The sequence below is a fragment of the Ruditapes philippinarum genome, unplaced genomic scaffold (assembly GCF_026571515.1).
Source record: "Ruditapes philippinarum isolate M1 unplaced genomic scaffold, ASM2657151v2 ctg917_1_1_1_1, whole genome shotgun sequence".
Classification (NCBI taxonomy): Eukaryota; Metazoa; Mollusca; class Bivalvia; order Venerida; family Veneridae; genus Ruditapes; species Ruditapes philippinarum.
Window position 1 is genome coordinate 242,336 of NW_026853925.1, and position 22,616 is coordinate 264,951.

Consider the following 22,616-nt stretch of genomic DNA (forward strand, 5'->3'; position numbering starts at 1 on the left):
TATGTATTTTCCCATTTCATTTGATGTTTACTGATCATGTTTTTCCTTCTATGCAACTTACAACGCATTTTGCCAATTTTCATTTCCATGCGATTGAATGTATTATTTTCTGTTCAGTTCTGCTCTACAATCAACAATGTTTGCTATGCACATCATTTACTGTAATCGTGTCGCAAACAATTAAACAGAAGCCGTAGTATCTAAAATTCTTAATCATGTTATCAAGATGATTAAATTAACCTTTTTAAAAAATATTTAATTTTCCTTTTTTTTATTCCGAGTGAATACATCAAGGATTAAGCACTACCATTTGCCAATTATGAACATGTACATTATCACCATCAAATAACAGTCTCATGAAATTGAAGAAATTCAAGCATAAAGGGTCGGAAAATATTCATTACTGTATTTATTTTATTCAATAAGTATTATTATTTAAATTAAAGTTTGCCAGATGCTGTCTAATCCCGTTTATGCTACCTTAGCATATGTAGATCTATACAGGTGACAAATCGCAACTTTTCGGCCTTTTCCGTCAATCTTCGGCAAATCGTCGAGGTGTTCCGATTGGTAAATTACAGTTTCGTTTTTCTCAATCCTACGTTTTCTGGCTCTTAGATATTTTAATTGTGTAAAGTATTTCTTTTCTCTCTTTTTTCACATTTATTATAGACTTTGGATACATTCAAATATTGCGAACGTTATTTGAGATAGATTAGATTGCGAAACATATATTCTGTTGATTGGGCATCATTTCTGCTATAATGTAAAAAAGAAAGAAAAAAGTTTATTATTTCAAATGTCTGGAAATTAATTAATTTGAAATTGGATAGGATGAAATTCTTGGAATTGTAATCTATAATAAACCAGGAGACATGGTGTACATCTAAATGAGCTGAAATCGATATGCAAAGGTACATAAATTTTGTTAAAAATATCAGCTTTGCGATGCAAATATTTAACATGACCAAGGATTTTATTTAGAAGTTCTTTTATGACCAAAATATGAGAGTAAAGATCATCAAGGGAAAGAAACGTTCACTATAGACGCATCCTCCACAATATCCAGGGTCTTATCAAATTTCTATTTAAAAGACCCTGATAATATCCAACCACACGACCTAGGTCCACTGATAATGTACTAGTCTGTATCATCCGGACGTTTGAATCTTGTCACCAACAAACGCTCAAACGTCTTGATGATACATATTATATATGTACCCAATTGGGCCATAGCAAACAAGACAAAAATCTAGTGTTCTGACAATTCAATGTTTGGCCACACTTGATTACGGCTCTGAGATAATCATTTATCGATAAAAACCAAAAATATTTTTCGTTTATTTTATTTCTATTTTCAATCGAACTGATTGTAAAAGCGCACAACTATAACATTTGCTCCACAATAAACGAAACGAAACGAACCATTCTTAATGCCACAAGTAACGCTCCTCGACAAGCTGCCCTCCAGATCAAAGCACCGTTTCTCTTTACCCATTGACCATTATTGATGACAAAAAAATCACATTAACAAGAATAAAAAATCAAAATAAAAGATAACATTCAATGTTTTTCGTAAAATTATTTATAAGCATTTTTTCCTTCTCTTTATAATTCCACATAATTTAAGATCGTAAAGTACAAAAAATGTAAATACACTGTACTTGTCGAAGTCTAAAGTTGCTTGACATTACTTGCAACGTTAATCAACACAAAAAGCTCTGTTTTCTTTTCAAGAATCCAATCACATCTTTTTTCATCACATTTCAATACAAAGAAGGTGTTTCGCCATTGGTGCTCCTAATTTTGCAATCATGTTGTCTTTCCCAAAAATATATTTGTATGTTCTCCATTTTCCTCAGTATAATTTGAGAAAGAAGATATTTGGGAAGTGGCACAATCACGCCTTATACATGCACTATGAGATTCTTGTAATCCAAATCAATAAAACGAAATGATTTGGTTACCGAATCGTAGTCTTAAATAATTAAAGAGAGTGCCACTCTTGTGTTACTAGAAATAAACAAAAGCAAAAACTACAGTTTGTCTAGTAAACTATTGGCAAGGAGTTTAGCATATTGCTTAAAAATGTAAAAAATAAATTTAAAACAAAACAAAATCTGGAAACAATTGAGCAGTGGTGTAAAAAATAAAATAAATGATTTTTTGTGACTAAATGACGGAAGGTGTACCATATACAATTATTGCACAGCTTAGGAAATGACTAATTCCATCTTAGTACAAAAAACATAAAAGCTTTTACAGTAAACTCTTATGGTTGAGTAATTTCGTTCTTTAGTATTGACCATTTTTAAAGAACCTATATTGTATAATGTGATATGTTTAAAAACAGCACATGTGCATTCTGAAAGCGAACAGAACAACAATAAAAGGCTAAGTGACACTCTCTGACGGTTGTTCTTCATTTTCTTTTTTCACTTCTGTTCTAGAATCATTTTCTTTGAGATTAGTTGAAGGTTTCGAGCCAGCGTCTGCCTGACTGCCTAACTTTAATGCAGGATTAATACCGGCTTCCATCTGAACACCTAGCAAATTAGCCATGTCCGACTGCAAAGAAAAAAACAACAAGCGGTAATTAAGGTTCCTTATTTATGCTTATTTATAGACCTCATTTTAAGATTAGATTTGAGCGTATTTTAAATGTAAATAGTCATATTTTTAATCATTAAAATTATAACCAATATTTAAAAGTGATTCACTGAATTCAAATGTCAGTCACATAGGTGCGATGATGACAAAAATGACCTTTACATAAAAAAAATGAAATAATACATTGATGACATTGCCAAATAAACTTGGAAACTGGAAATTTAGAACTACAATAGAATCGCCAATGTAATTGGAAATATAGAAAAAATAACCTTGAAATGTAGAACTATAATGAAATCGCCAATAAACTTGGAAATTAAGAACAATTAACTTGGAAATTAAGAAAAATTATCCTGGAAATTAAGAACTATTGATATCGTCATTTAACCTGGAAATTAACAATCATACAGATATTGCAGATGTACCTGGAAATTTAGAACTATAAATAAATCGTCAATTAACATACAAATTTTTATAACTATAGATCGCCAATTAACATACAAATTTTTATAACTATAGATCGCCAATTAACATTTAGAACTCATTGTTACCTGCCACTGATCTAGAAGTTGGGAGACTTTATTTTTCTGATGAATGGCTTCCATTAGCTGATGGTTTAATACAATGATCTCATACTTGGACTGCTGGAGGTCCTTCTCCATCGAATATCGTCTGGAAAAAACAACAACAACAAAATTGTGATATATAATGTCACATCAATTAACATTAACATTAACTATAATATCCACATACAAGAGATAATTTCTCGACTAGTGTATGGTTGTGTTCAACATAAATATACAAATATAGCCGTGTTTTATTTCTGTATTCTATTTATAGTAACACACACGACGTCAAGCCTGTCACATGGATGACAATGCCTGTTCATAAACTTTACAGATAAATATCAATTGTCTTTCAGATTTAATTCTAGTATTTTGCTATGCACGTATAACTCTCAAAATATACTAACATCTTTTATCGTGAATTTAATAAAAGATTTCATTACATAATTATGCGTTTCTTTGTCTTTAAATCTTATTTACATGCACATGTAGCTTCCGCGAACTTACTTTTCTATTGCCGCATCCCGTTCTCTCCGCGCATGCCTAAGAAGTGCCATAGCGCTATACATTTGTGGTTTGGTAGTGTCGGGTGCCAACATATCCTGTAGTTTGTCACGCTGATTCGAAAGAATTTTAATATCTTCATGTTGTGATCCAACCTGTAGTTTTAAAAAGGTACAAAATGTAAATGTGTATGAAACAGCTGTTACTTTATCTTCTCTTAATGAACACAAACTGTTTAGATCTTTTTAGCAAATGCAAAATTTCAGAATTGCAAAAATCAGCAGATATAGATTTCTTCAAATATTCTATACGGATAAATTCGTAATCTAATGATAAATCCGTGAAATACTGAATTATGTAATGGAATTGTCCTGCTTTGAATTTAGATTAGTCCATTTGAGGTGAAAGGGATGTTAACATCAAAGCTACCAGCAAATGTCGAGCCTATTTAGTCTGAGCGGATTTGCAATCTGGCCTGGCTTTATACTGGTTGCAAAAGCTCATCCCTTAATTTCCGTTTCAGCAGATTTATTATTATGGAATGACATACTTGTCTGGACAATTCGGTGATCTTGTAAGACTTCTGTTGAAGATGAACATCACGAATGTGTAATTGTTCTTCAAGTTTCTGGAGGTTTGTTTGACATTCTGTAAGATCCCTCTCAAGCTCGCCAACTCGCTGTTGTAATGAATGGATTTCTTCTAGATGTGTTGTTTGAGTCTGAAAAATAAATGCAAGGAGGATTTTTATAAAGCATTTATTTTGTAAAACTAGACAAATTTAGCTTTCCTAGGCATCTCTTTGTACCACGTGATTACATTATCGATTTTGAAGTTATTCATAACATTCATCCGCTTATTTGCAATGACTGTTATGCCAGTAGGAAGGTAAACAATTGGCGCATTAACCGTGAAATGGCCATATTGCAAGATATGCAAAACCGATTCACGTACCGTTATTGTCTACAAAAATAAAATCGGAAAACCAACATGAGTTTCTATCTTACCTGGTTAGCTTGCTGTATTGCACCGTGTATAGTGTCCCGTAGTTCTACCACCACGTCGTTCAAACTTCCGGAATCGTCAGAAATACTCGATGCACCAGCATCCTCGTCTACTTTGTCAGAAACTTTGTCACCTAATTGTGCTTTGATCTCCCGACATATCTGACGCAAATGCTTGTAGGCGTGTACAATTTCATTTTCCATCTGTGTAAAAATACAATTAAATATTATTTTCTATAGTAAAAATCTTTTTAGAGAATACCTATTTGATAAAAGATATGATAAAGATACTATGGCGGTATGATAGAAATATAATAGAGATAAGAAGGAGTTGTAATGGAGGTATTATAGAGATATGACATACGTAACAGAGATAAGAAATAAATATGATATAGATATGATGGAGATATAATAGACGTATTATAGAGATATGCTACAGGTCTGATAGGGCAATTATAGAGATTTTATAGAAATAAGATAGAGATATCACAGAGATATGATAGAAATGTGATAGAGATGTGATAGATACATTATATAGAGATGTGATAGATACATTATATAGATGTAATAGATATGATACAGATGTAAAAGAGATATGATAGAGATGTGATAGAAATATTATAGAGATGTCATAGAGATATGATCGAGATGTGATAGAGATGTGATGGAGATATAATAGAGATGTGATAGAGATGAGATAGATATGTGATAAAGATGTGATAGATATATGATAGAGATATCACAGAGATATGATAGAGATGTTATAGAGATATGATAGAGATATGATAGAGATGTTATAGAGATATGATAGAGATATGATCGAGATGTGATAGAGATGTGATAGAGATATGATAGAGATGTGATAGAGATATGATAGAGATGTGATAGAGATATGATAGTGATGTGATAGAGATATGATAGTGATGTGATATAGATATATGATAGAGAAGTAATAGAGATATGACAGAGTGTGAAAGGCATATGATAGATTTCTTTAAGAAACTCACTACTTTATTTTAATATTAACTCACATTTCAAAATAAAAAAAACAAAACAAATTAACTTTAAACGTCAGATAACGAGGGGTATGATCTTTGTTTATACGGTTTGCTACAAGTCAAATTGATATTTGCCTGTGTCACATATTTTATTTTGGTGGGTAAGCGGGTCATAGCGGACATAGACAATTTATGATAACGTTGGTTAAACTGAAAAGATGATTTTGTATTGGGGGTAGAATTGCATAATTTAAAAAATAATTTAGCACATACTTCAGTCTCTTGCGTATGATATTGTTGTCCACACTGTTCCGCGGTCGTATCTTCAAATCTCAGGGGAGACGATGACGACATAAGGTAGTCGTCATCGTCACATTCAATCTCATCGTCACCAAACATACTAGGCGGATACTGAAAGATACAATTAAACACAGTCATTGATTGATTCAACAGGCCAAATTCGAAATGAAATGTTTCCGTTCAAATATAGTGAAAAATTGGGAGTGAGGTATGCCATAAGAATAAAAATAACAAATGATTTAAGGAAATTGCTGCTATAGAATGAAATTAATAAACATTTTTTTAATTGGTCAGATGGGTCATTAAAATGTATGAGAGTATGTTATCGCAGATTGTGACCCCTTTGGTATGATATGGGCGTATTATGCAATAATCTAAAAGCAAAGAAAACTTACATATCTAAATTTATATTCTAAAGCTATCGGTATCAATATGTATTATGTAATATAGACTGCAGCCAATAAATGTAAGTATTTTGTTCATTTAAACAACATAATGGGTTTTTTTTATAATCCTGACTATGATTCTACAGATATACCCTAGAAAGAACTAATCCAAAGATTCTGATGGCAACGGTAATTTGTAATTATATCATCAACTGTGTTGTAAGTTCTCTTTATTTATTGTCATATAAGGTTTAACTCTAACATAAAGTGTTCTTCATGTCAATTAAGCTGTCAATTATGTCTGCTAATTCACCTGTAGAAGTGTCAGGTAGTCTGATTATACCGCGAATAAATACCGTCAAGTGTCTAGATCGATCACGTGATTGTCTTATAATTATTAACCTGTTTCCAATCAAATAACTTGAGAGATAGTTCCAGATAGACGCTATTTTATGGTGTAACTCACGAATAAAAAGTTTTATGGCATATGGTTTTATGGAAAAGTATATTAGGATCTTACCTAAAAATAATAATTATAATAATAACAATGACAATAATAATAATAATCGCACGCAGTTATAAAATTGATAGAGAAATATACTACATTACAACTACGTTTTAAATATGAAAATCAATGATAAAACTGGAATTTCGTGTAAATTATAAAAAATAATCAGGTAAACAAAGTTTCAATAAACATACTGGGTTTATTGGAGAGCCCGTTGCCATGGACATGTCTTGGTTGCCAGGTAACTGAGATAGCTCATTAAACAGAGTTATAGAGTGGCCACTGCTGTTAGACGCTTTCTCTGTTAGATGATCAATCTGGATATTGAGATGTGAATTCCTTTCATGAAGGTCACGGATTTCTTCATCCTTGCGACACAGCTGAAAACAAACATAGTCTAATTAGAGAAATCAAGAAACGTAATAAAAACAAGAAGTATCTTTAGAAAGAGATTCTCGGCCGAAGGAAAACTAGTTAACTTGCATATGTTAGTTTTAGTTTTCCATGCAAACTAGAACTAATAATGTAACGGGACGGGTATCTTTCTGTCCCAGATGCGAAGTTGTATAGAAATGTTAGCAATGACATAATAATATCTTTGTTCTTGTAGGGTTATTTATCTTGCAAAAATGGAACACTTTAAGATGTATGTGATTCTAATCAAACCTGTCGTCTTTCAATACGTTAGCTCAATTTATATCACCAACAGTAAGGCAATTATTTTTATAAATACTTGATTAATATGCAAATTATATAAAAATATAAACATTATATCAATTGAAGACATCAAATATCATGTAATATATTAGACACTTATTGAACATCATAAACTAAGGGTACCTGATAAGTTCTGATATTATTCTCGTTTTAAAACCCAGATGTGTGAAATAATCTCAGTAAGTTCTTACGTAAAATAAAATATACTGTTCACTAATGGCAAGAACTATCCTTTATATTTTTGTTCAGAACTATCTGAGAATGACAAGAACTATACTTTACATTTCATTTTAGAATGGCGAATGAGATTCCCAGATATCATTTTGCAATTTTAAAATGACCAATGAAAACTCTTCTTATATTCAGTTCTTCCCTGTAAATTTTACAGGAAGTCAAACTGAAAAGAGCCCGGACTTTGGCCGGAAAAATATATGTATAATAAGACTCTGAAACTACCACGGACGCATATAGCGGGGGACAGAATGGGGCAAATTTATAATCGCCCTGGCCCCTGAGTACTGGGGCATTAAAAACAATAACAACAACAAAAACAAAGAAAAAGTACCTCGTTAAAATTTGCATAATTTTATGATATATTTTTTCCGCTTTTAATGAATAAAAAAAATAGAGAGTAAATGTATAACTGTTATATAGCTACTGAAGATAAAATGTACGATTACAAATATTTCTACTTTTACTTTTACTATTTACTTTTACTTTTTAATGTGGTTTTCATTGTGTCACAACATGTCTAAATTATTTCATTTTATATGTACAATTAAGTTTAAGTAAACAAAATAGTTTAAAATTAATGCTAAATCTAAATGACTTAATTAATACCAGGTGAGGAGTGTAATCTGCAATCATTTTATAAATGTCTGAATTCATACAACTTTTGTTTGTTTCTTAACCACTTTCATCTTATCTTTGTTCAATACGTTTAATGTTTTATTTAAATAATTTGTCACCAGCACTAGTAATCATAAACTGTAAATCTTAATAATCATCTGGAAGAATGAGTAAAGGATTCTTCAGCAGACTCTTTGATTAAACGATGAAACGCTCGCGTGACGCCAGCCTCGTTCTAGAGATCAAGGAACGATAAATCTTAAAATCAATAACTTACATTATCATTGTTACATTTTGAAGGTAAACATATATGAATTATTCATATTCTCCAGATTACAAGCAATGATGGAGATTTAATTAGTGATTAGTTTTATGGTCAGTTAACAATACACCACCGTCATAAATTTCCCATTAAACATCAATATGTATATAATATGAATATACCTGTAGATAGCATAACCAGCAGTAAGGTCATGTAAATTCTGTTCTTTTTGTTGTTTTTTTTTACATTTGCTTTATATATTTGGACACTAGATAATATGTCTTCTACTAGATCTATCATTATTATTATTATCATCATTATTATTATCGTTTTATTATTATCATTATCATCATCATCATCATCATCATCATCATCATCATCATCATCATCATCATCATCATCATCATCATCATCATCATCATCATCATCATTATTATTATTATTATTATTACATCAGCAAAGGAAACATTATCTTAAAAAATGCTTTAAAACTTATCATGAATTTCTGAATACAAAAGCCATTTTTCAAATAACATATATTCAGAATGGTTAGATGTCTATTTTTGTAACCTAATTTAAACATCACATTTACAAAAGGATGACAACAAAGTCCATAAACTTTTAGTATCATAAATGCAATCTGCGGATGTTTCAAAATTCCAAATTTTACTATTTCCTGTTAAATGATGAATACTGCTTAAGCCGGTGCTAGGGGGCGTGGACGATAACTTGCACTTTCCATTACCGTCTATGAACAGACTCAATCAAACTGAGCCTGCAACATTTTCAATATTGTCGTTTTGTGCTTTACGGATTCTTTACTTCTCACAATTATGAAATCAGCTTATAAAGGTTAAAAATTGTTTTAGACTTTTCGACTTGATCTAAAACTTATTTTACACGATCTTATAATACTTATTTGATTTTATTTTATCTCACCTGATCTTCTTGATCTGCCTTTTGACGTTCCAGTACTTTAATCCTATCTTGCGTCTCTTCAATAACACCAAGTAAAGATTCTCTCTCGTCTGAAACTTTCTCATAACTTCTCTCCAAGTCACTCTTCTGTCCTGACAACGATGATATCTAAAACAAATAGCATATAAAAAATAACATATTTAACTTTAATGACAAGGAAGTTTAAACGTGTACAAAACGAACGTATCCACTCCTTTAGGTAAAACATCGAAGAAATCTAAAACGAATATGATAAAATTTATAAAAAAGGCGTTAAGATTGACAGAAATATTGTAATAAAATGATGCCAGGAGATGTGTATATATGTTATGTGAAAAAGGTAATCTTATTACAACAGATATAGCTGTTCTACAGTTTAGACGAATAATTCTAAAATATCTCAAATTTATGTGTTTCATTGTCTGGATTGTAGCAATGTTTTTGTTTTAATTACCGTAAAAGAGTAAAAATCAAACTCGTAAGCATGAATTCATTAGAATAGTTGACTAAAACAGAGCAAAACATCAAGGCTATCTAATATGCTCTAGTGTGAACAAAAACATACATATAATTGCAGTATAAAATAAGTAAAAACTGCATGTAGCCTTGACAGTAATCTGTACAGAAATACGACCAAAGTGACAATGTTATTTACATTCGAATGCGGCAATGATCGCGTTATGGACATAATACAATTGTTTTTATTTATATATAAACATGTACATGTATATGGGAGCGTAAATTTTTTTATGGCAGATATGGCAGTTGTATCGAAAATTCGTTATGCCATATATGAGTGTGTGCGAATCTTTTTTCCTATTCTTAAAATCTTAGTACATTTGTCTCAAGTTTGATTTTCTTGAACACTTTTTTTGCTTATCTGATGGCATGCAGCTTTAAGAGTCCAATTATAGTAAAGTAATTAATGATGCAATATGACGTCATTAGTTGACCGACATTGTACAACAACAAAGTGAAAAGGCGACATATATAATTTTGTTTAAACATGTACAACAAAATCACCGTGCATATCTAAAAAAAGGATGAATATTTCAGACTAAGTAAATACATTTGTAAATCAATTTATTGTCTATTCTACGACTCTACGTGCATGGCATTACTTGAAGAACATCAAATTACAAGTGTTTCCTGGAAAGACATTTTGTTAAAAGCACCACGTGATGCAGACAAAGCTGTATATACTTTAATTAAGCTGCTGATAATTTCGAAATTCCCATTTACATTATATAATCAAATGTCAGTATAAAATATCGTATTCCAGACTTAATGGAAATCACTTGTAAGCCTTTGGTTTTGCTAGGACAAATAATTTACCAGCATGTTTGTTATGTCATTTTTCAACATTTTATATTTTTGTCTAGGGTATAATTTATTTTGACTACATCAATTTTCATTATAACAATTCGAAAACATGCTGTATATTGACTAAAAAAAACACGAGTATTTAAACATGTATGATAATGAATTTTAATAAATAAGCTTATTACTGATATATTCCATATACATGTACATCGTCAAAGATGAAAAAAACGCGACGAATATATATTCAGTTGAATTTTGTCTTCTTTCTAACTTAATACTACTTTTCCATTGCATGACAAGACTAACATTAGATCATACAATTCAGTGCAAACGAGTCTGTGAGATAGCATAAAAATAAAGTGCATTGAGACCTAGAAACAAGAATTATCCCGAGTTATAACCGTCTCTACAGCTGTAAACCTTCAATCGATTGTTGCAGTATAACAGACAAGACGGTCTATCGCTGTCCATCATGTGCCATCGCGAGACAACAAGCAATAAATGCAGTACCAGACAGAAATGCAAACATATTTAATGTATTAATATAACAATTGATTATAAAATACAGTCGGTGTTGCCATAATATCTCCGTGTAAGGCACGAGGATGGGGACGCCTACACCACAGTTTTTATCGGTGTTGTCATAATATCTCCATGTAAGGCACGAGGAAGGATGAGAACGTCCACACCTCATTCGTTTTGATCGTTTTTATGCTTTTTTGTTTTGTATTTTTGGCATGCCCTGCTTTGAATAAAAATTTAGAACTATCTATACGCGAGTTTAAGTGATTCCCAAAATTAATGTTATCAAAGTGGGTTGCTTATTGTCTGGATCTATAAACGGGTGACACAAGCATGTTTACATGGTTACTATAATGAAACAAGTATCATCTGCTTATCCATACCCTACAGGAAACTTAAATTGTTTAAGCTTTGTCAACAGTATAGAGGCTGGCCAGTTGGCACATCCGTACAGTCTGACCAGTAACTAACCAGGCTCGGTGGTGGTGGTGGTTGTAGTTTACAGCAGTAAAAACAAGCTGGACAAAGTGTGATCCCTCAGCAGCATTAATCAAAACAAAATTACATGAAAATTGCAGACTCAATTTGATTGAGCCTGTACCTGAATTAAAGCCACCTCGAATTCACCAGAGCACAGTTCTGCCACCGCATCGGTCCTAGGCAATCTGTCAAACAGCTTACCAGTACTAGTTGCCTTCACCTTCGCCATACGTAAGGAACTGATAAAATCAGTACATGCCAGAGCAAAGGAATAGTGTGAATAGCTGTAGAAAGGATTTCATGATAAATCACAACGAAAGTGACCTGCACCGTCTGGGAATCTAACCCTGGTCGCTCGATTCACAGTGCAACCCATTGAGCTAACAGGACGGTTATTGATCAGATTCTATACGGTTGGCTGTTCAACTTCAAGTTTTCATCTTGATATCCCCAAATTGATAATAGGCAGTTCCAAAAAAAAATGTAAGCGGACAAGTCCATTTCAGAAAGTCAGTGGCAGGTTATGCAGACCAAGGATGAATGTTTTGCTTGCCTGTGAAGTATAGTTCAAACATATTGACCTTGAACATTTCGAAATGTTCCCCAATCTGTCTAGTTGCAAAATCACCAGCAGGACAAAAAAAGAGAAAAGTAATTGTAACTCACGGAAAGTGCACTTAACTTTGTGCCTGATCCAAAAGTAATATCCCGGAATAAATCATACCTATTCCCAGGACGTGAGGATTGTTGAAACCAGATGACAGCAACGTTTTGAATAATTAATATATTCTAATTAAAGTATTCCTAATGAGTTTTCCCAGATGGAGTGTACCAAAGTAAGTCTATAAATATATCTACTATAAACTTAGTGAATCACACAGTAAAAGTCACTTTGATGCGGATTAGGTAGACAATGTGACTCCTAGGAAGAAGAACAGAAATTTATACATTCGGAACACCTCGGGCGACGTCGATCTCCGAACTTGACGGAGATTGCCGAGTTGTTACGATTGAAAATTATAAATAGCCCTCGGTCCAGAATACGTTTCATCCGTTTCAACCGATAGAAAGATTATGCACCTATTACTTAATTATTTTATTCTTTTAAAAATGAAAACAAAGTGAGACAACCATTTTACACTGTGTGTACGCAGACAGGCACTTGCCTGAATGGTAATATAAATAGATATTTTAGTACATAATAAATGCATCAGTCACTAACAGCCCTTTTAAGGTCTCACCTCCTTTCATTATTGTCTCAGGTTACTGTACATTTAGGTTCTCATTGACCACCATACAGTGACTATTTTTGGTTCAAAATTCATATCTTTGGCTAATACAGTTGCTCTGTGGCCGAAATTGCATGGAGGTAAATTATCACCACTTTGTGCTTCAAAATTAACTCTTTAAGGGCGTGACTGGTGACATCGGGGTTAGGGAGTCCGTACTTGACAGCGACAGCTGCTTTTTGTGCCTTAACAGGCGGATAGATCCTCATTAAACATAGAACACATACATAGAATAAATGCATCAGAAACCGCCATTCAATATCGTATTCAAAGAAAGAATAACATTTAACGCTCTTGCATAGTTAAAATCTATACCATTCTGGGGAAATGTGAATTCTAAATTTAAATTGTGTACGGGAAAATGCACCAGAAATCTCCATTTAATAATATGTATATTTTTAAAAGATCAACTAGAAGTTACACTATAGCAGTATTACTCTCAAGTCTGAAATTATGCGGGGAATTGTATATACACTTGTGTTTTAAATTGTGCTCCTATAATGTACTAAAGTCCACGCAGATTTCATTTTTTCTAGGGTTGTGGTGGGGTAGAGGTAGACCCTCTGGTAAAGAGGAGGAGGGAATATTGGTTATTTCAATTTTAAGCAATTACCATAGCCGATCCGTGCCTGAAAGCAACAATTACCACCTGTCTTATTATCCACAATTCATCTTTTGCCGATGTTTCGATGCGTACTTCTTAAAATGAGCAGGAATTTCTAATTGTTTACAAACAGGGTTATTTCAATTATCACATTATTTTCTTTCAAAGAAATTCCCTTTAAGTACTTAAGCAGAAATAATGAATTTAATGCACAAGCGACTAGAAAATTAGACTACATATGTTCTATTCTATACACTTTTATAACAATTACGCTATATATGCTGCTATATACAGATAAACATAATTAAATCAATAATATAAAAGGCCCTTTTATAACTTCACAAAGAGCAATGGGCAGATTACATCATTTCACAATAAAAACGCAATAATCAGATGCTAATTACAATATATGTATAAATTACTTCCTTTTACTGCAAGTTTGAATTTTAAATTATACGGAAGAACCTATATGTACAAAACTAAACGCTACTTTAGAATGTACATTTTACATTTGAGATTTTAGATGGACTCGCTTTAGAAGCACATTGTGTGATAAAATATGGAGAAAAAACAATACCGTACTATTGCTTGAAGTGTAGATAGATATAACATTTTTTTAGTCTATTTTGTTTCATTCCTTTATTTTATAGCATAAACACAAAGGAATAATTTCAGTAAATTAAAAATGAAATATTTAAACCATATTTATATCATGTAACAAGGGTATATTTTATTCAATATAATTGTGATTTTTTCCCCTGTGAAAGGGAAATTTATAAAAACTGATCTTTTATTTTCAATTTTAAATTAAAAAAGAACCGACCATAAGTTTAAACACTTTTAACAATTCAATTTTTTTTTATTTTTTCGGCGCATTTTTTTTTTAATTTAGGCGTCTTGTGAGTTATTATATCAACCGAAACTTCTCGGTCATTTCCGTCAAACTTCGGATATTTGGTCATGCTTACCTGTTCTTGAAGATGCTCTATCTGATAAGCTTGTTTGGCGGAAATATTTGCCAGACCACTGTTCTTAATCGTCTGCAGCTCCGACTCATACTCATGCTCAAGTCTTTTTGCATTCTGTAGTTCGTCGAGTAGCCTCTCGTTCTGAAAGAAAAATGTTTTATGTTTCGTATTTTTGCATGATTTAAAGCTTATGTCTATTTCAAATGTTTTCAACCCAGAAATCTAAAAGAAATCAAAAAGAGAAGCATTTCGTGGTAAAATTTCTGGCAAGATGTAAGGCATTGCCGAACAAAAATTGCGTTTAACAGAAACATAGTAAGTGCATGTATGGGTGAGATGATTAAAGAACCAATCCATATTTGCTTCTATGCCAAACTTTGTATAAAACCAGAACGAGATAAAAATAATATGCCTAAATAAAACACATATTTCGTGATTTTTTTCTTTTGAAAAAAATAATAAATAAAACAACAACAAAAGCAATTAACCATTAATCTGCTGGATTTCTTAAACAAACACTTTTCAAGCTTCCATTTTTGGAATTGTCTGTTATCAATGGATGGCAATATGAAGATGGTCAGCCAAAATCAAAATTTAGATAACGTCTAACAGTATATAGTCTGGTCAGACTTTAAACGTATATTCAAACAACTGTGGTAAAATCTTATTTGCATTCTGTTCCAGATACGTAATGGTTAAAATCTTTCATGACTTTAAGTTTCATCAGGTTACTTACAGGTGAGGGAGATAATAAGGAATATAATTTAGATTAATTAGCCAGAATGAAAGAGAAAGTAACCACCCCCTCCCCCAAACAAAAAAGGGAAGAAAAAAAACAACAACAAAAAAACAACAAAAAAAAGCAAAAAAAAACAACACCCAAAACAAACCAAACCAAAAAAAACCCAACAACAAATCAAAAGCAAACAAAACAACAAGTACATTGTGGCCCTGGACTTACAAATGCATGTATATCATATCATATATATATACATTGATTTATATTATATCATACATGTATAATGACCAGCACTTCACACGGAGACTGTAACTGTCATTGTTAAAGCATCACCTTCAAGGTGAACACTCAGTCAAACTCTCGCCTGTCAACATACCGACCTTACACACTTAAATAAAACCTATATAAAAACTGCCCATGGTTATTTTCAAATCTTTAGAGGTCATTTGGTACATTCAGATTTGACAATCTGTTACACAACATTTTTTATGACACATAATTATTTATCTATGACACGTAACTTCAATAATTCAAAAGCCAAATATGTCAGCAAAATGTCATGAAATTGTGTGCAACAAAATACAAGTTTATATACCAATTTTATATTTAATTAAATATTTACACCAGTTGATATTGCTATTTCGGTACATACGATTTGTTTTGATAATTGCTAACGTCTTAAAAGACCGTTTAAGGACAAACATAATTCCGTATGTATTAACAAAGGTCATTGAATGTTGAAATAAAATAGCAAATATCTGTGACTTATAGAGCCACTGGGTCGGGTGTTTTCATTATGTTATAATTTTATGTTATTGTTATTACATGTAAACTTGTCACTATAATAAAATATTTACTTAAATATCTTGTATGTTATAATTTAGGATGTAACCATGTGTGTGTATTTGAGTTTATTTATACTCGCCACCGGTTGCCCATATGGGCGAGTCCCCCAGAAGAGTATTAGTCATTTTAGATGTTAGGAGGATAGTGCAATTACAGAAAGATGCCCCAATTCCAGAAGCTTCTCCTGGTTCTTTAGCGTGCCAAGTGTTTTAAGCACCCATACACGGGACTCGATTTAAAGTCTCATCGAAAGACTGATTAGTAATTTTAGTTGGCCAGCCCGGAATCGAACCCACAATGTCGAGATTACAAGTCTCGCGCTCTAACTGATTGAGCTATGCGGGCTGGCTAAGGTTTGTATACCACACTTAAGTGAAATCCTATATATGTATATAATTATGCTTCTAAAACGATTTTCAAACATCCAAGGATATGTAAAATATGTACTGCAAATGTTTATAGGCATTATATGTAATCATTAAAATAAATGCATTCATTTCTTATTGAAATAAATGGCTTAGACTTTATAGAAAATAAATTTCTAATTACCTCCCTTTATTTACAAATAATGCTTTTTGGAACTTACAATATTGATAAATCTTCATTTGAGCATCATATATATGATATAAAACCAAAAATAAAATTGAGATCTTTAAATATATTTATTAGGCGCAATCCCAATGTCGAACAAAATATACCTTTATATTCATATATTCATTATATTCGTGTCATATAATAATAATAATAATAATAATAATAATAATAATAATAATAATAATAATAATAATAATGATAAAGATAATTATATTCATTTGATTTAAAAATAGTTAAATAGTTGAAACTGAATTTTGTACATAAATGTAAAAATATGGTTCTATTTTCTTCCTCTCGAAATCTTTTTTTGTTGTTCTTTTTTTTTTCTTAATAAAAACCAACACAGAAAAGAGACAAGAATAAAGAAAAAAAGAGGGAGCAAACAGAACAGAAAAGGAAAAAAAGAAAAAAAAAAAAAAGACACCAGCAGACGACTTTAGAAGTAAGATTATAATAAATGGAAAAAGTCTTTTACTTGGATGAGTAACAATTAATTCCGAATAAAGAAAAGTTCCCGGCAGGGAAAGTATGGAAAGTCCGTGTTTTTTCCCGTCTAGACTTACATTATCTAGCATTATTATAAGTGAAGTTTATTGATTGAATGTAGTTCTGATATATTTGAATTTTCTCTGACCATTGCAAGTTTGGCACTGTTTAAGCAAAAGAAATTGCAAAAAGAAATTTTAGCTAATTAGCTGTTTATATTGTAGAGAGGTGTTCCTTTAAAAAAAAACAAAACAAACAAATTAGGTTGAACATCATGGTATATCACTTATATCTGAACACTGTGTGTGCATTATGCGATATTTGTATCATAGTTTGGAGACCTTTCTGTTGAAAATGTGTCAGGGTTAAATCGTATACATATACATGCACAGTGCGTTAACTGGAGTGCGGGTATTAGTTACCCGCACTCCAGAACATGCCCATTGATTGGCTCATTTTTGCTGGGGTTTACATATTGTGACGGCAGAGAAAGGGAAAGCGACAGAAATGTCATATTCAGATGTTCGTTCATTGGTTCATTTTGCCGGGGTTTCATATTGTTACAACAGCGAACGTGCTTTTATGTTTGACTAATGACCAAAACACTCGGCAATCCGATTAATACGCCCCCTCGTACAAATCAGATAGCCTCGTGTTTCGGTGCTCTTTCTATTACATACTAGTTTCACATATAAAACACATATCTAAGAAAAAAAAATCAAAACACCATTTAATGTTAATTTACCTGTTGTGATAGTTCTTGTATTCTGTTAAGTTTGTTTTTATCGCCAGTGTAAGAATCATGTTTATTTCTATCAAGCTCCTCTCGTAACTGTGAAATATCATACTGCAGTTCTTTCACCGTGTTCTCGTATTCGCCCTCCAAGTTCTCTAGTTTTAGATGTAAGCCGTGCCTTTCTTGTTCCAGTGCCTGTCAATTAACATATTTAAAGTAGTGTCTTCAATTAGCATATTTAAAGACATGTCTCAATAATGTATTTTTGTTGGATTTTTAGTCACATCAACATTGTATATGTCATATGGCGACTTTCCACATTTACTTGTGGAGGAAGGAGACCTCAGGTCCCCCTTCATGCAATATTTCAGGCATGTGAACGGTGACCTGAATAGAACCACCGGCGTTCCGTAAGCTAGCTGGATAGCTTCCTCACATAAAAGAATCAAAAGTCCCAGGGAGGATTCGAAGCGGTAAGGGGCAAGTGATTTGAAGTCACGAACCTTTACCACTCGGCCACGGAAGCTCCATTTAATATTGTATACAAATTAATTGATTCTGAATACAGATAAGAATGAAGAAATCTTTCTTGACATGTATGATATTTAAATACTGCTTAAAACGACTGCTATATAACCTTTATTAGGATATTGAACAGCAGGCTCCAAACAAAACATGCATTAATTAAAAAAAATGCTTCCTTCTGTACGTATCGACAATTTACAGAGATCAAACAAAAAAAATCTGACTCATTCAAATGATCACCATAAACTGATAAAAAATAATCTCGTTCGATAAATGTTTAATATTGTTTTGATATTTGAAGTCAGGAGACAAGCTTCAAGGTAAATATACAGAGTGATTGTACTGAATGAATAAAAATGTTTATTTACATTAAAATAAGGAAATTTATAAAACCTTTGATAGCAGGTTCATTATCATCTAAAAAGGCAATTAAATAAATTTTCAAATCCATTTTTACTAAATTAGGGTAAGAAGGTACTATAGTCTGTCTCATTTAAAATGAAAATAAACTTTTGTCTGGTATGAATTAACAAAACGAGGTTGAATCTCAGATTAACATAAAGACTCTATATATATGTATTTATGTAGAGGTTCATTTTATGTCATGGAGTTATCAAGTTATCATTTGAGAAACGTTTTGATTACAGGTAACCTAATCATGCCTGGACTTGAGCATCTCTCCCAAAGAAACCAGGACATTTGACAATCCACACCCCTGCCCCTGATAAAAGGTAAATAGTAGATTGACAGAATAGTTAAACTAAAAGAAACCATACACGCTAATGACTGTACCTCAATATGTTGGTTATATTCCTCAACAGTTTGTTCCAATTTCTTCTCAAGATCTGAATTTTTTTCCAACAATGCTTTGCCAAGTTCTGCCGCGAGCATCAAATCCCTGTCCTTTTGTTCCAGCATAGCTCGCACGCTATCTTCGTCCCCAAAGTTATTTCTTAACCCAGCTTCATCGCCCCCGTTGTCGAAAAGTTCACGCTCGGTATCCATTTACCTTTTTCTGACGGCAGTGAAACGAACTTTAAGAAATAAATCTCCGTCTAGTCTAATGTTTTCTTAAGGATAATCTGCGATAGTATCTTAATAGCTTAATTCACATGTAACCGCTTAAGGTAAGCGTAAAAAATCGAAAGTTTTGTCATACAACGCCAGGTCTTATTTCATAAAATGTGATTAGCTCTTCAAACACATGTTACTATGAGTCAATATTTACACACAGTTAACGTCTTCTGTTATCAACTCAATATTATGCAAATCTTTCAAGTTCACGACATTTAATTAATACGGAACAAAAAAAATCACCCCTTTACCCTAAAATAATCAAGAGTGAAAAGTACACGTGGGTTATATAGCCAGTAAAAAGTATAATTACAATGTAGGAGAAAAACAGTGTTGAAATTATACCATAACGCTACATTATCTTACAATTATTTACAGTCCTATAAAAACTTTTGCGTAAAAACTACATTTTAATCGCTGAAATTATTATGTCACTTGTAACTACCGCTACAATATAACTTCAACGAAGATATTAAACATAAATCCATATCATAGTTCCGATATTGATCACTATAAACACAAACAATATGATTTAACATTTTAATCCACAATACAATCCATTCAACATTTCATTTACATGTTGATGTCCATTAAAAATACACAAAGCTGTCATTAAAATGTGTTAGAACATTTTAATTAGCCTAAGGCTACACCGTTACGTGCATTAAACAGTTTACAATCATGTTCAATAACGAAATGTTAATGTTTAATAATAACTTTTGCGTCATACACACTCGCGTTCAATTCGTATGGAAACTCATTAATATTCTCTCATAATTCCAACTATTGATTTAAAGTGTTGCCGGAAACATGATGTATACAGTCCAGACAAAAACATATGTAGCTTTCACGCTATCAAAACTGTCATTAAATAAATTGATTGCACAAAACTAAAACAAAACACTGCCCAATAATCCTGTGAATCACCTTCTCTACACTGGCACTCGCTCGACGTCTGCTAATAATATGTTTTTACGTTTCTGCTGTGGCCTTTCCCTTATTGATCGGCGGTGTTTCATCACGGAGTCCTTTTACCTGTATTTATATATCGACAAATCCATTTGGTTTGTTGCTCTGTATACCATTTGGGGAAAACGACTCTGTATTGATTTACCTTAACCGTGAAGCGTCGGTATTAGCAAGGGGAAATAATGATTAGCGTCTTGCGTGTTAAATTATTACAAGTGTATGGTATGGTCTCAAAATGTTGATTAAAGGATAGTCATTGTGTATTAAAATTATATTTTAGAAAATCATGTCACAATAAATATATGATTCGCAAAATTAAAGATGAAATAATTCGAAAAACTTACTTGATGAATACAAAATTAGGAAAACATTGAAATGTGAACATTGCAGATTCGGTTTAATTGAGAGGTAATGAAATGTACGTCCTAGCGTCTGAGTAGCCACTGGGGTAAAAAGTCTTAAAAAATAAGATAAATAAATAAGATTTGAAATTCTTTCATTTAGCCATAAATAATTAAAAAGGAAAAATCTGCAAATGATTTAAAGATACATACAAAGATACTCAAATTTAAATTGAATATCGATTTTTGTGTGTGTGAATGTTGATATCTTTTTGCACAATGAAATGATTTTTCTGGCAAAAGGGGGGGGGGGTACATCAAATGGCACAATATTTTCCATTCTCGTCATCTCTAACACCCAAAGTACCAAAGTAGAGTCCCTTTAAGCTTCCAAATTCCAAATTAAAGCTTCCAATTATTGGAATCAATGATCCCGGGCAATCAGAAAAAAGAAACAACAAGACTTAGTGATGAAGTATTGGGAAAATCATTTTAAACATATCCTGTGAGTATAAAACATGGACGTGCACGTGTTGAGATCCATCTAGTTTGTTTATCGCACCAACACGGTCATATGGCGCCGAAACAGGAAATATGAGTTTGGCTAACATCGGATGTAACAAACTCCAAAGCAACACCAAGGGTCAAAACCACCTCAAATGCTGGAGCTATAAGAGATGCATATATAGACTCCAGTTGTTCGAACCCATTTAGTCGCCTTTTACGATCACGCAGGCATAAGCAGTGGCTGCATTGCTTATGCCTCCGCCATTACTGGCAACCCCCTAAGCCACAAGTGATAGATAAATAAATAAATAAATAAGAGGTGAAAAATGCAGATTCGGCTTTCGATTTAGTTTGATGGTAAAATTTTTTTGTCTGATTTTAACGCCAACTTAAACACCTGTTGGTAATATCTCGGCGGTTTGTTTCCTGGACAACTAATCAGTCATTGTAAATGTCTCTGCAAGTGACCGACTTTTAACCCCACATGATTTCTGAATAAGTGGCGAGAGACAAATGACCATTACACTCAATGTTGGAGAACATTTGTCACGGAGAAAATTCTCTTCGCCCAAGAATCGAACCATGCTGTCCACTTTGAGCTAAACAGTTAATGTACGGATAGTATCAGGAATACATGATGTCCCCCAGTACATTTTAGAAGTACATGTAACTAGAAAATTGCTGGATTGTCCCAAAGTTTACATAATACTTTTAGGAAAATGTCTTACGTTTCAAAGCTTTACGTAGTATGCTAATTCAATATATTCCGACTTAACATGCAAAATCTTAAATATTTATATTGATAACGGCTTTTAAAATAACAGACATTTGAAATTACGCATCTGTGTAGTAGGTCGAATATCTTCATTTTTGTATTTTCTGATCGTAAGATCAGTAAATACATAGCTAACATCCACGGTCTAACACACAATTTCCTAACAGTCCTAACAAC

The 22,616-nt window shown here is 32.3% G+C and overlaps 1 protein-coding gene across 1 annotated transcript; it reads right to left on the reverse strand.

The window, feature by feature from the left end:
• Window positions 1–1,330: 1,330 nt before the first annotated feature.
• Window positions 1,331–20,945, reverse strand: LOC132738394 (BICD family-like cargo adapter 1). Its single transcript, XM_060725892.1, has 11 exons — window positions 19,566–20,945; window positions 18,258–18,443; window positions 14,848–14,988; window positions 9,644–9,790; window positions 7,071–7,256; window positions 5,956–6,093; window positions 4,688–4,888; window positions 4,231–4,401; window positions 3,684–3,835; window positions 3,162–3,282; window positions 1,331–2,568 (listed from the first exon to the last, which is right to left on the reverse strand). Exons 1-11 carry the CDS (start codon window positions 19,776–19,778, stop codon window positions 2,395–2,397), a joined length of 1,830 nt encoding a protein of 609 aa, XP_060581875.1. The 5' UTR covers window positions 19,779–20,945; the 3' UTR covers window positions 1,331–2,394.
• Between the last annotated feature and the right edge of the window lie 1,671 nt (window positions 20,946–22,616).

Coding starts and splice junctions, on each gene's coding strand:
- LOC132738394 (XM_060725892.1), bottom strand. CDS start 19,778: ATGGATACCGAGCGTGAACTTTTCGACAACGGGGGCGATGAAGCTGGG. Junction 7,257..9,643: donor AGGCAGATCAAGAAGATCAG/GTGAGATAAAAT, acceptor GTTTGTTTTCAG/CTGTGTCGCAAGGATGAAGA. Junction 6,094..7,070: donor CGGGCTCTCCAATAAACCCA/GTATGTTTATTG, acceptor TGTATCTTTCAG/TATCCGCCTAGTATGTTTGG.